The sequence below is a fragment of the Lissotriton helveticus genome, chromosome 8 (assembly GCF_964261635.1).
Source record: "Lissotriton helveticus chromosome 8, aLisHel1.1, whole genome shotgun sequence".
NCBI classification, from domain to species: Eukaryota; Metazoa; Chordata; class Amphibia; order Caudata; family Salamandridae; genus Lissotriton; species Lissotriton helveticus.
In genome coordinates this window covers 21,441,067-21,454,466 of record NC_136069.1, presented here as the reverse complement: position 1 = coordinate 21,454,466, position 13,400 = coordinate 21,441,067, and the positions used below count along the sequence as shown (strand labels likewise).

The window sequence follows — 13,400 nt, the reverse complement described above, 5'->3', positions numbered from 1 at the left end:
GAACCTCCCTGGTGTTCTCGGTCTTGTGCAGACATAGAACATGTTTGCCACCTGCAGCACTCTAAATCCTCTAAAATATGAAATCACAAGCTTTTTCGAGGGTAAGTTGGAAATAAAAGTAAGTCTGACCCCAAGCTTGATTCTACTGGGATCTGCTTGGTTGGACCCGAATCCTCCATCATTTCAACAAACGTTCGGTCAGGTATTATTAGTTTATAATTTGGAGTAAGCAGTTTATGCTGGAAAAGGAAGACAGGCTAGGAAGAAAGAAATTATAATATGGTCACCCCAATTAAATGGGACAGATGATTTACCATGGTTGGCTTTTAGAGGGGATTTATATATATTGTCTGCCTGAGCATAATGCATTATGAATCACACAAGGCCCATAATCAAGTGGGGCAGATGGTAATCTATGCGTATGATTTTGACTTCTTGGAGGGGTCTTTTGTATATTGCTTACGTCAGCACATTGCACTTTAAAATCTTTGAGGTCTTCTTTTGGAGGGTACATCATCAGAGCTAGATTATGACTCTGTATATATGTATGAGTTTATATTATTCTTGCGGAAGGTACTGAAGGCACATGAGGCCCGTAAGCAAAGGGGGTTGATGGTCTTATATGTGTATGACTCTGGTGTCTTGGAGGGGCCTTTTGTTTGTGGTCTATCTCAGCACAATACACTGAAAATCCTAGGAGATAGTTTTTTAACGAGTAAATTGTTAAACTTTAAGACCGAGAGGTTGACTCAATATGAATTTATAGTATGCCAAGTGTAAAGTGTGGTAGACTCCCCGAGAATGGATAGATCAGTTGTGGTCACTTGTGAGCGTGGGAGGTGAGGGGGGTTCATGTTTGTGTTTATTGAAAAAGTGCAATAAATGATTTTATTTTTTTGAAAAACCTTTCTGTATTAGAGATCTTTCTGCAAGCATGGCGATCGCACAGCGGAAAAAATTATTTGAAGATGGCGATCAAAGGTGGAATCTTCCAGAGGAAGCAGTACAACGTCACAGAGGACACCAAATGGAGGTACGTCGACGCCCACCAACAAACAAAAATCTAAAATTAGAGGAGAATTCTTGATTCACACACTACATGGCAGAATAATGCACAACATAAGAATCCCAAAAAGATTCACGCAGCAAAATGAAGTTCCTGATGTGGTAGCTGGAATGTGTTTGAGTGGCGAATAGCGAGGAGGGGACGAAAGGAGAAGGCTAGGTTGATGATGGAGTTTCAAGACCGGAAACCAGAGAATGGTGGGCGATGGTGAACAGGGATATAAGATAATCAAATGTGGCAAACCAAGGAGCAGTCATGGAGCAACCAAGCAACAGGGGTGAAGTGTGGAACAAGTAGAGACTGGGACAGATGGAGGGAGGCAGTGTAGGGGCTTTGAAATCCTCCCCAGGAACTTGGGCTGCAGTGAAGAAGTCCCAGTCATTGAAAAAGTCAACTGGACATCCAAACCTGTGAACAATCACACACATTGAAGACTTTCAACTGGGACTAAAAGCGACAGAGTATGAATTAACAAAATGTGAATAAGAGAACAAGAAGTAAGAAATCACGTTTTATTGACCATTACGCAATCAGCCACTATGAGGGCCACTTTGGTCTGAGTCTTTTCAAGGCCAGTCGCAATGACAGGTTAAGGAGGCACTGCTGGCAAGGGTAAGGCCCTCCATAATGAGGGAACAAAGCAGTGCTTTCACCAGCACCACTGGCTCCTTAGTCCAGGCTACCTCATTAATAAGAAGGAAAGCAGCACAGGCTCTTAAGTCTATCCAAGATCCCACCATAAAGTATTAATAAGGGACCCGGCAAGCATCAGCGGTTCAGCCCTTCCGAATCACCTCTCCTTCCTTACAACGATGATATGAGGGACTTCGGTCCTTCTCAGGCCCCCAGTTCACTGTTAGGGAACCAGTCTGCTCTGCCGCAGCCCCTCCGAGCTCTTTCTCGGTCAGTGTCCAGGGCTTTATTAGGTGGTGTTGGTCTTAGATCTGTACAAGTTCATCCTCTGACTGATCTTCCATGCTGGAGTCTGATCCTTCTACCTCCTCTTCATCACTCACGGGAGCATCCGCTACGCGCTTCATCCCTCTTTGGCGTGAAAGGGCCAGGGCGTACTTCATGTTGAAGCGATTCCAATCACAGCTGTAAAAAAACAAAAGCATACAGTGAGAACAGGGCAGAGTCAGCTGAGCAGAGCTGATGAATGAACAAAAAGCGGACAGACTGAGAGGCTAAGGAAAAAAGAGGTAAAGAAAGACCTGGGGCAGTGAGATGTGCAGGACTGGGAGCACGCAGAAAACTCCCTAGCACCTTTCAAAGTCTGCCTCAATGCAGCCGCCAGACTACTTACTGGCACTAGGAAATTTGATCATATTTCTCCACATCTGAAAGCACTGAACTGGCTTCCTCTCGAGGCCAGAATACAACTTAAGCTGGCATGCATCACACACAAGGCCCTACACTCAAACTCCCCTGTATATCTCGCACAGAAACTTGTGGTATCCGGAGGAATCAGAAACTCACGGTCTGCCAGTGACCTCCTACCCAAGCTTGCACGCTTTCGGAAGAAAAAAACCTATAATCGGGGGTTTGCTGGGGCTGCACCAAGAATATGGAACTCCTTCCCACCCGCCATCAGAAGAATCCCCTCTCTTGTTTCAAAAAGGAGGCCAAATCCTTCCTTATGGGTAAATTCCTCGGCTAAACCCCGTCCCCCCAACCACCACAGAGACTATTGCCTTCCTCCGTCAACCTTCGGGCCAACCAAGAAACTGTAATACTAACTGCACTGTATACTTCCATCCCCCTTGTACTCAGTACCCCCCCTAATTTATGTTATACTCTTGTGATCCCATGCCTCTTGTACAACTCTATGACTCTGTAAAGCGCTCTGATACCCTAATCGGGTCAAGTTCGCGCTCTATAAAACACATAAATAAATAAACGAAGTTGGATAAACAGGAATGAGAAAAGGTAATAAGACAGAATGAGATTTGCAGTGCTGATGAGAACACAAAAGAGTAATGAACAATAATATAGAGAGAGAAAAAGGCATAGATATGCCAGGCTCACACAATGGATAGTCTACAAAAATGAGGAGGAGGAAGAGAGAAAAGGATGAGGAGGAATAACAAGGATAAGCACTGGGCTGAGAAGGAGTAGAGAAAAGAACAAGACAGAGAAGAGGGTAGAGATGAGCAGGGATATTATTAAAGAAACGGAACTAAAGAGCAAAGCAGGAATGAGGAGACAAAGGAAAAAAGGAAGAGTGAGATGTGCCTAGCTGATAAAGAGAATAAGTAAAAGACAGGCCGGGAGGAGAACAGGGCAGAGTGATATGAACAGGGCAGATGATAATACAACAGCAAGATAAACACTTGGGCGCAGAGGAGAGACTGAGAAAGTGAAAGAGGACGACAGCAAATGAAGGTGAGATAAGCAGGAGAAAGGCAGGGCTAAGGGAGACGAGCAAGGTGGATGTGATTAAGGCATCAGTAAAAGTGCAAGAAGACAAGGAAGTGAGATGAAGAGGAGGAGGAGATTAGGAGGCAAAACCCCTCACTCCCAAAGGGTCCCTAGCTTGTCCAATGAGCCATTCTCCACCACCAGAGTTCAGCCCCTACAGTGGGGACAAGACCACACCCACAGACAGCATAATTGTTATAGCATTTTGAGCATAAATACTCTTCAAGGACCCTTCGTCGGACTACCCAAGTGATCAACTGACCAAACAATGAGCTCTGAAATCGTAGAGATTGTGCAGTGAACTAAAAATGTAGAACAGCTTCAGAAACCTGTTACTGGCATGATCAGCACACCAAGTCAGGCAGGAAGAACACAGGCAGATAAGAGGCACTGGGCAAGAAATAAAGCAAGGGCAGCAGAAGCGGATGATGGCTCCAAAAAAACAAAAATATGAAAGGTAAATACAATCTAAGAAAAGAACGTGCAGTCACGAACAGCTGAGTTGGCAGGTACACGGCTGGCAGAGCCAGTGGCCACACAAACACACACTTCAGTCTTCCTCAAAGTACAGAAAGGTTCTCACAAAGCAGCTTTGCACATGCAGGAAGCCATGGAATAGTTGCCTATCAGGCAGCCCTAAAGCAGCTGAGCACACACACAGTCACAGAGTGGACTTATTCACACAGGCAATCACTGAGGAGCTGCACATGCAGGAGGTCCCAGAGCAGCTGTACATGCATGCAGTCCCAGAGCAGAGGCATACGTAAGTGGTCCAAGAGCAGCGGTACAGGCAGGCAGTCCCAGAGCAGCAGTACATGCAGGCAGTCCCAGAGCAGCGGTACAGGCAGGCAGTCCCAGAGCAGCAGTACATGCAGGCAGTCCCAGAGCAGCGGTACAGGCAGGCAGTCCCAGAGCAGCAGTACATGCAGGCAGTCCCAGAGCAGCAGTACAGGCAGGCAGTCCCAGAGCAGCAGTACATGCAGGCAGTCCCAGAGCAGCAGTACATGCAGGCAGTCCCAGAGCAGCAGTACATTCAGGCAGTCCCAGAGCAGAAGCTCATGCATGAAGTTCTAGAGCAGAGGCACACACAGGTAGTCCCAGAGCAGCTGTACATGCAGGCAATCTCATATCAGAGTTGCATGCAGATAGCCACATAACAGCCTTGTATACACAGGTCAGAGAAACTGCATATGGCTAAAACTTCACTTACAGTTTGGAAACATCTTCCAAGTGGTTCTGGATGCTCTTCTGCAGGGCCTGTATGGTGGGGAGGAGCGATCCTGACCTGGATGAGGAGAAAGCAAAGTCAATTCTTCGGTGGTCAGAAGCGTGAAGAGTGAGAGGACAGGGGGGTGGCCAGAAGGATGAGGAGCGAGTGGACAAGGGGGTTTACTGGGCCTCCTGTCAAACTTTCCCATCTTCTGATTTCACTCATAAACTCAGTTACAAATTGGCAAACCAGCCAACATTTCACCAGTGAAAAACATGTGCATGTGAAATAAGCATCAGATCTTGCTAACAGACAGCGGATGGATTTAATAAGACGGTCAAACACATCCCATGACCACCACAACATATGTTGTTTAATGATGATATTTTTCTTGTCAATTCCTTGTTATTCAGACTTTTGAGTATAATACATTCTCAATAAACAATTATAAATTTGAAGTATTAATTATAATAAAAGCAACATAATCAACTAGCACAAGGAGGACCTGCTGATACTGCAATACCATGTATTGCCTTATTGCCTTATTGACATAAAAGTCGGGCATAAGAACATCACGAATGAACCCCTTGGGAATAGATGTTCATGCATAATAAATGAGTTCTTGGAGAAATCAATATCCAAGCAAGGGGAAGTCCCGAAGGCTTCAGAGTCTGGTTTTCCAAGAACTCGTTGTGACTAAGAGGTTCGGATGTAGTTGACCATGCCTGTATTTGGTTAGCATGCGCAATGCCTAAATAAGGGCTGGATGTCTATGCCTAAATTAGGGCAAAGTGAATTGTACCTATATAATGGCATGAATAGGGAAATCTATATACGGTATCTAAATCGACACACAACAGAAGGACCTTTGATTCAGGCTCCTAATGCACTCCCACTTCTCGGTCCCCTTGGAGACCTCACAATTACATGAGAATACTTTGGAAGTTCACAATTACACTTGCCCCCTGGATACGACATACAGATCCAGTCAGTCTCTCTCACATTCAACCGGAGTACCGCATTTGACTCTACCCAGCACTAAGGCATTCCCTTCCCATACACAGAGCCATGCAATTTGTTTTTACCTTATTTTCTCGACTTTTGCTTTCTGCCTCATCTAGCAGTTTTCCGACCTTACTGGCTGGTAATTCCTGAGCGAAAATACTACCCACAAAGCCTCCATTTTGAGTTTCCACGTCATTAGGGTTGGAATTCTATATCATTAGCATGATTACTGCCTTGTATTGTGATTGCATTTGTATAGCGCTTACTACCCCTGACGAGGCGTCAACGTGCTTTTTCGGCGAGTAGCACCCTACTCCGGGACCCATAGAGGATTAGTGTTGAATTAGTATAGTGAAACATGCAAGTAAATTTTAAGTGGTGGATAGGTTAGTCAGTTATTTGGATTCAGAAGGATAGAAGAGGAAATAAAAAGGTTTGTTTTTATATAGCGCGTGTTAGCCTTGATGGGCAGTAGCCCGCTACTCCGGAAACCCATAAACGATTAGTGGTGAATTCGTATGGTGAAACATGAAAGTAATTTGAGTGGTGGATGGGTTATTATGGACCACTACATTAACATATGCTCACCTTTTCTTTCCTGAGGAACTTTTTTTTGGAAGCCTTTGCCTCTATTATCACATACATATTAATACCACAAGGCAAACATATTCTGGATTTACAAGAACTAGATTTGTTACTCGTTTCACTTTATTTGCTGCACAGTATTTGATTAAAGCTAGCTGTGACCTGAAACATTGCGGATCTTCCGTTCCACTACTATCATTACTAACAGCCTACCTAGCTTACTATACCCTACCTTTATACACACCTTTCCTATGCTAATCTGGGACAAATGAGTAGGCTCCACACAGCCATTCACTGTTCGATCAGTCTGACTACTCAACTTGTTTATCTTCTCTAAAAAAAAAAACATGTGTTAGCACTGTGCTTGTAAATAGAAGTCCATTAGCCGAGGTGCATAAAATAGGAAAAACCAGAAAAACAGCAACAGCGGACCTCCAGTGCCGCACCTTGTGCCAGTTCTCATATATAGAGATGCTGTGCAGCCAACCCCTATGCCAGCTGTTGAGTGGCGTTGCTGTGCTCCAGATCAAAAGACAAATATATCAAGTGAGGGTGCGCAGATCAAAAAGTCCAACAGGCAAAAGTTGATAGAAAAGTCACTACTTTATTTGAAAATATTTATTTTATAGAAAACATTCATATTAAATCATTCAGGCAACGCGTTTCGTTCCCTTCCAGGGAACTTCATCAGGGCACGCACAATCTTATATGCAAGACTGTATCAGCCAGTGTGTGACATCATTTGCAAGACTGTATCCGCCAGTGTGTGACATCATTTGCTGCCTGAGTGAGTACAACAAATGCTTAACACTACCCTCTGATAAAGCCTTACATGCTCGCCAACACTACCACAAATAGAGAGTAAGGTGCTATCTACTTTTACCTCTGCCTTTCTTTGGGGTTCCACTGGACTATGTGCACATTATATCTCATTTTGTTATAGTATATTCAGAGCCAGCTTCCTACACCTATTGTATAATGATGTAATTTCTTTGCTCCGGAGTCTAGAGTGTGTCTGTGAGCTTGACCCTGGTTTTTGGGTCTCGCTGGAAAAGCATCCGTAAGGATGCATCCCGCTGGAGACCAGTAGCGATCACTGTGGGAGGAATGACGGACCAGAGGGTGCACGAGCGCAGATTGCACCTCGTGGGCGCGCACAGCGCCGTGCCCCTCTCCTGCCTCGGAAGCAAGCACCAACACGCATGCGCATACCCAGAGACACACACACACACGAGCACCCATACTTACAAAGAACCCACCCCGCCGTCGCATACACACACATGCGCGCACACACACTGCATACACACATGCTCCCCCCTTACCTCACCAGAGACACACACACGAGCGTACATACACACACGCACGCATACAGAGAACCCACCCCCGCCGTCGCATACACACACACACTGCATACACACACACTCTCCCCCCCCCTTTACCTCACCTCACCAGGCTCTCTTCTTGTCCTGTTTTCATGTGGGCTCCTTCTGCCCGGCTCCCGATGGATGGGCGGGCGGGTGCCGGAGAAGCGACCAAGAACACTCTGCGCCTGCGCGGAAGTGCACGCGCCCGCCTGACGTCACTTGTTTACTATTGGTAAGGATCCTGCGCCCCGCCCGGCACGAGTGCTTGTTTTCTGAGTTTTCCGAGACGACGACGACGAAGAGCGGACGTTGATGATCCCTTTACATCAGTGGTTCCCAAAGTGTGCGCCGCGGCTCCCCGGTGCGCCATTAGAACATACCAGGGGCGCCGCGCAGATCTTGGGAACCTGGAAACGGTAGTATGTTCTGAATAACATTTAATGCACAAAGTTTGTAAATTAACTATTTGCAGGCCCGAGTAACCCTTTTGGCAGTGTCATGTGTGGGTGTTACGGAATGCCCACCTGTCGGTGTCTTCATCATGGTTTGGCCGAGTGCATAACATGCTTCAATGCAATAAAGAGGCTTCACTTTTACGAAACTGCTTCCCGTTTCCCGCGCTGATAGGTTTCCACATGGATTGGTGTCAGGGTACATCCGCCAAAACGGGAATGCTAAAAGGCTACATGAGGAACTGAAACAAACTTGAGTGCGTGACGTATTGCTAATCCGAGTCAAAATTACATTTATCACGGACGTCACACTGCACATATAGTGATTGAAACCTCCCCAACCCCTGCCTGGTCCTTCAAGGTGTAATGACATTAAATACCTTTACCTACCTTCTGACAGGGCTGCTACGTCAAAGCATCCTCGCCCATTATGCACTTGTTAACTTCGCAATCTGGGTGGTTTCCAAATATTAAAGATAAAATACGTTTTACAGATGTACGGGTAATTGACGCTGCTTCCCTCTGCACTCACAATCCCCGTGTCCTCTCTCCCTCCAGAGTTTTCCGTGTTCCTTTTCACTAATGAACCCACCGTATGCGCCCTCTCACTAATGTGCACCACTTGGATGGAGGACATTTTCAACAGAGCAATAAAACGTATTTGTAATATTTATTTTGAATAACTCCTTTCTTACTTTATTTAAATCTAGCGCCAGAAAAACAGTACTTCGGTAATCATGTGCTTTATAAATATTTAAAATAAATTATACCAGACAGTCCTCTTCTCACTGTCTGACACCTCACACTCGGGCGGGACCTCCGCTTTTTTAGCGCACATCGGCAGTGGCGAGAACGAGCTCCGATTGGTTGGTTGTTTTATACTCCTACTTGAAGCCACCATTGTTGCTAACTGCTTCTAGAGAAATCCCCTACCACTACTGTAATTAAGTATTTGCTAGTCTTCCTGCATTATGAGTCCACACTCTCCAAAGACCTCAAAATGCTGTTGTCCATTTGCTCTCAGGAGGAAGAGACCATGTTATGGAGGGCCAGAATAGTTTGCCATTTCTTCAAATGTATTCACTGACTTTCCTCATGCTATATAACTCAGATAGTATCTAAGGAGCAAAAATAAACTCCCTAGCACTCCCTGGCTGGAACTCGATTCAAAAGGCAAACATTCTGCTTTCCCACAATTTCCTACCCAGAAACATCTGGGAAATCTCCTTCCTTGGCTCCTTCAAAAAAAAGGAACTACATATGGCTCTTTACTAGGGTAATTTAAATATCTGCTCCAAGAGATCCTAAGGTAGTGAGCAGAGGCTGGGCTTATACCCCACCCACCGGAATAAAATTAAAATGACATAAGGGGGAGCCACGGCCAAAAGGCCAATAAGTCAAGGGAGCCGCAGGTCGAAAAAGTTTGGGAACCACTGCTTTACATATATAAGGCTGACAGTAAAGTTGGCGTGCACTGACAACTGACTGCCGCAAGATGTCGCAATGTTAAACGAATTTAGACTCAATAATTCTCATTGTCAGGGGATAACAATGAGAGGGGTCAGGGAGCACGCAAATTGCTATTTTAGAGCTGTGGAGGAACTGGAAGTCCTGCTTCTATCGTAGTATAGCTAATTAAGCCATATGTACCTACTACGCCGTTGCCTCTGGTGCGTAGTTTGTCGCACCTGTGTAACTGGGGCAGCCGAGTGTTCACAGGCCTCCCGATGGCAGACCAACAAAGGAAAATCCGAGAAGTTAAAAAAAAGTTATCAGAGTGCTGCGTCTGCGCTACAGCTTCCTTCCTGGCCTCAGTTTGCAGTCACATTCATAGTGCAAGTCATGCTCTGTTGCAAACGTGTGAAAACATCCAACCAACCCTCAACCCACACCGCTGTGTGCACCCACATCTGGGGCACTCTGACTCTGTCCTGTTTGCATGTGTGATCTTGGTGTTACGCTTGTTTGAATTATTGGTGCTGCACCTGCTTAAACGGATAGGAGCCGCCTGTGAATTAAATGAACTTAAAATATACAATTTTTAGACTGTTAGCCACGCATGCAAAGGATACGAACTGGCTGAAAGGAAGGGGCCGTCCTGTAGACAGTGGATTTCACTTTTAGGCAGGAAGGAGTGCAGTACAAAAGAAAACAGACTTGAAATTCAAATCAAATCATCCTTTAATAGACGGAACTATGAACTGAAAAATATGTAAAAAAAATAAAGTGATATTTGCACTATCACACGGACCAACGTTTGATAAATGCCACTGGTGTTAAATCCTTGGACGTTAATTCAACAATATGCCTGGGGAAGCAGAAGTGACATAACAGGCCATTTGACCTTTACTTTGACCCACACACATGCTTAAACATACACACACATTCACACGCTCTCTCTCACACAGTCACCCGCAAGCATGCATACAACATACATTTAAAAGCATTTTTACTTGCTTTGGTTGCCAGATAGTGTCATATTCCAGCTAATTGAACTCCATTTTTTATTGCACGAATAGAAAATAATATTATTCACTGTTTGTGTATTAAAATAAAAATGACAGAAAACCAAACAAGCATTTACAATGCAATGGTCTCGGCTTTGATAAAGGTAGAGCTATTGGCATTGCTCATGACATTTTTTTTCTTTTTTAAAAAAAAAAACATAAATAAATGGTATTGTCATTTACAATGGCAATAGGTGAGCATTAGAGTGTGTCAGGGAATACTCTCTACTACTGTCTAATGCTCACCTATTGCCATTGTAAAGGACAATACCATTTATTTATGTTTTAAAATAAAATAAAAAAAATGTCATGAGCAATGCCAATAGCTCTACCTTTAATAATGCCGAGACAATTGCATTGTAAATGCTTGTTATGGCAATTTGTCACTTTCTCATAGCTGTACCTGTTGGGTGGCTATTGATATCTCCGACTCATGGTTAATAGCCCCCCTGCTACAACCCAGTGAGTGGATGGTTGGATTTACTCTACATTCCTCCTAAAATATTTAGTAAGCTTAATTGGCTATAGGTTCTTGAAGTTTTTTTAAATTCTTGGCTGGTCTTTTTCAAAACTTTAAGCACGCACCTACTACCAATACCCTTGACCCCCAAACCCAAATCCACCCCTTCTTAATACTTCCTTCCCTTCCATTCCAGGTAATTTAGTAGTTGCACCAAAGTTAACACTAAACCTAAGGTGCAGTTTTTGTCGAACTGCCTTGTATACTAATTGCAGGTACACTCAGATCGAATTGCGTTCGTGCAGTTACCTTAATTGCCGACTTGAGGTTACTGCTATTACAACTAAGTCCTCCTGCCTACTCATCAGCAGGTAGATGACTCACTCCCCGCAATACCTTGCCTCTTTTTCCACTGCCCTTCTGTCTATTCATATCGCAATTGTATCTCTTGTATACAGCACATACTGAATTTTTGTGTAATCTTGTCCTGATGATGACCTGAAATTTAACAGGTCGAAATGCTGTCGACGACTCAACGTACTTTTTGGCATCTGTGGATCTTAACATATCTCCCATTAATTGTTTTCTCTTTTTCCATATCCATTTTAAAAATGTTGCGCCGCCTTGCTGTTTTTTTGCACTTTATCACATCTCACTTTCTCCGTTCACCCTCACACGAGCACTTTTGTGTACACTCATTTCTAGATTACATCTACATACAATGTAATAGTGCTGATATAACTAATGCATTCAATATCTAAAGATTATTTCAATACAGACCGCATTTTAAAAAAAATTGTTGTTTTCCTGTTTTCTGTTCTGTCGTTATTGATTTTGCACCTTATCAAACTACCTTAAAGTACTACACGTTGAGACATAGTTGCTTGTTACTTAATTTGTCTCCAAAGCATGAACGCCTACAAGGCCTATGTGACCATATACAAGAGTACAGCAGGTACGGCACCACCAGCATGGAACATTAAAATGTGCTGTGTTCCAGCTGTGAGTGGTCAATATGTTCCTTTTTATGAATGACTAAATTAAGGAACTAAAGCGCAACGTACACCTGGGGGCATCTTGGTGCTAAAGTGAACAAGATCAGTCCCAGAAAGTTCTACTGTGTAAAAAGCCAGGTTTAGAAAGATTTTCTAAAACCTTAGTGTGAAGTAGCAGTTTTAATGTCCAGGGGCAAACTGTTCCAATTCATGGCAATGCAGGTGACAAAGCTCCTGTCACCTCAAGAGGAGCGTATGAAGGGAGGAACAACCACGTTTTTGGCAGAGCTGGAGCGAAGAGTCCTCCCAGGCATATACCATCTGATATTCGCCTTCAGGAAGACAGGTCCACCCATGTCCATGAAGAGCCTTGTAAGCTATACTAGAGCTTTGAAACTATTTGTTGTTCACCGGCAGCCAGTGGAGCCTGTTAATATCTCTTAGGTTGGTCTTTAGACTGTTTTAGCTGTCTCACCAGACTGTTTTTCCAAAAATTCCTATATGACGTACATACTGAGAGGGACTTTCTTTCAGAGGGCTTCATCCATTTTGCCCTTTTAAATTGTCAGCCCCTAATAGCATACAGTAAAGGGAAGTGAGTCAGCCCACTCTTTGCCCATTTGCTCCGATCATTTTGAGTGACTGCCCGAAGTCTGTGCACATTGCTCACTTCTGTCTAAAAATAGTTATTTTGTCTTTAGCAACAAATCTGATTGAAAGTATGCTTTTTATTTTATGTTTTCTGTATATTATCTTTAAACACCAGCTATTTATTTTGCACGCAATTTGGTTGCCTAGTTTTTCTGTCTCCTTTTTAGGTCGAGTAATTTTAATTACTCGAAACCTATTACATCTGAACCAAAGTCTCTTGAACCAGCCGGATTTCCTACAATGCATGTTGTGCATTAGAGCATGAAGCTTCTCCAGGCGCGCGCCTGGCCTCGCACACCACCATCAAAGGCTTCTGCTCCCCCTCACTCACACCCCATCCCATATGCTCATTTCCTCCTTCCCACTCGCTGGCACCCCCGCCCACCACCAGGCTCTTGAAGCGCGATGCTTCACCAGCGCTTGGCAGCCTGCGGCCACTGACAATAGAGAAATAGACACATACACACCACGTACACACACACACACCAATCTCACAAACCATCCGTGCATCCACATATACTACACACGCACGTACTATATGCACACTACTTCACATACACAGCTACGCGTGTAATCACTCGCGTTTTTTATAATTTTCATTTCGCGGCCGTTTTTTTTATTTTCTTTTTTTTTTGCGGCCGCCAATGCTTGTTTTTTGTTCCCTCACATTGCAGCTTGCCCCGA

General features: G+C 44.2%; 1 protein-coding gene across 1 annotated transcript in view; it reads right to left on the bottom strand.

Moving 5' to 3' along the window:
- Positions 1-1,564: 1,564 nt before the first annotated feature.
- The window catches only part of PWP2 (PWP2 small subunit processome component), a 163,963-nt gene continuing 152,127 nt past the window's right edge, over positions 1,565-13,400 (bottom strand). Inside the window, exons 20-21 of the mRNA XM_078656408.1 lie at positions 4,698-4,772; positions 1,565-2,164 (exon numbers count right to left, since the gene is read on the bottom strand). Coding sequence (XP_078512534.1) covers positions 2,005-2,164; positions 4,698-4,772 — 235 coding nt within the window. The 3' untranslated portion in view covers positions 1,565-2,004. The remainder of the gene's footprint in view (positions 2,165-4,697; positions 4,773-13,400) is intronic.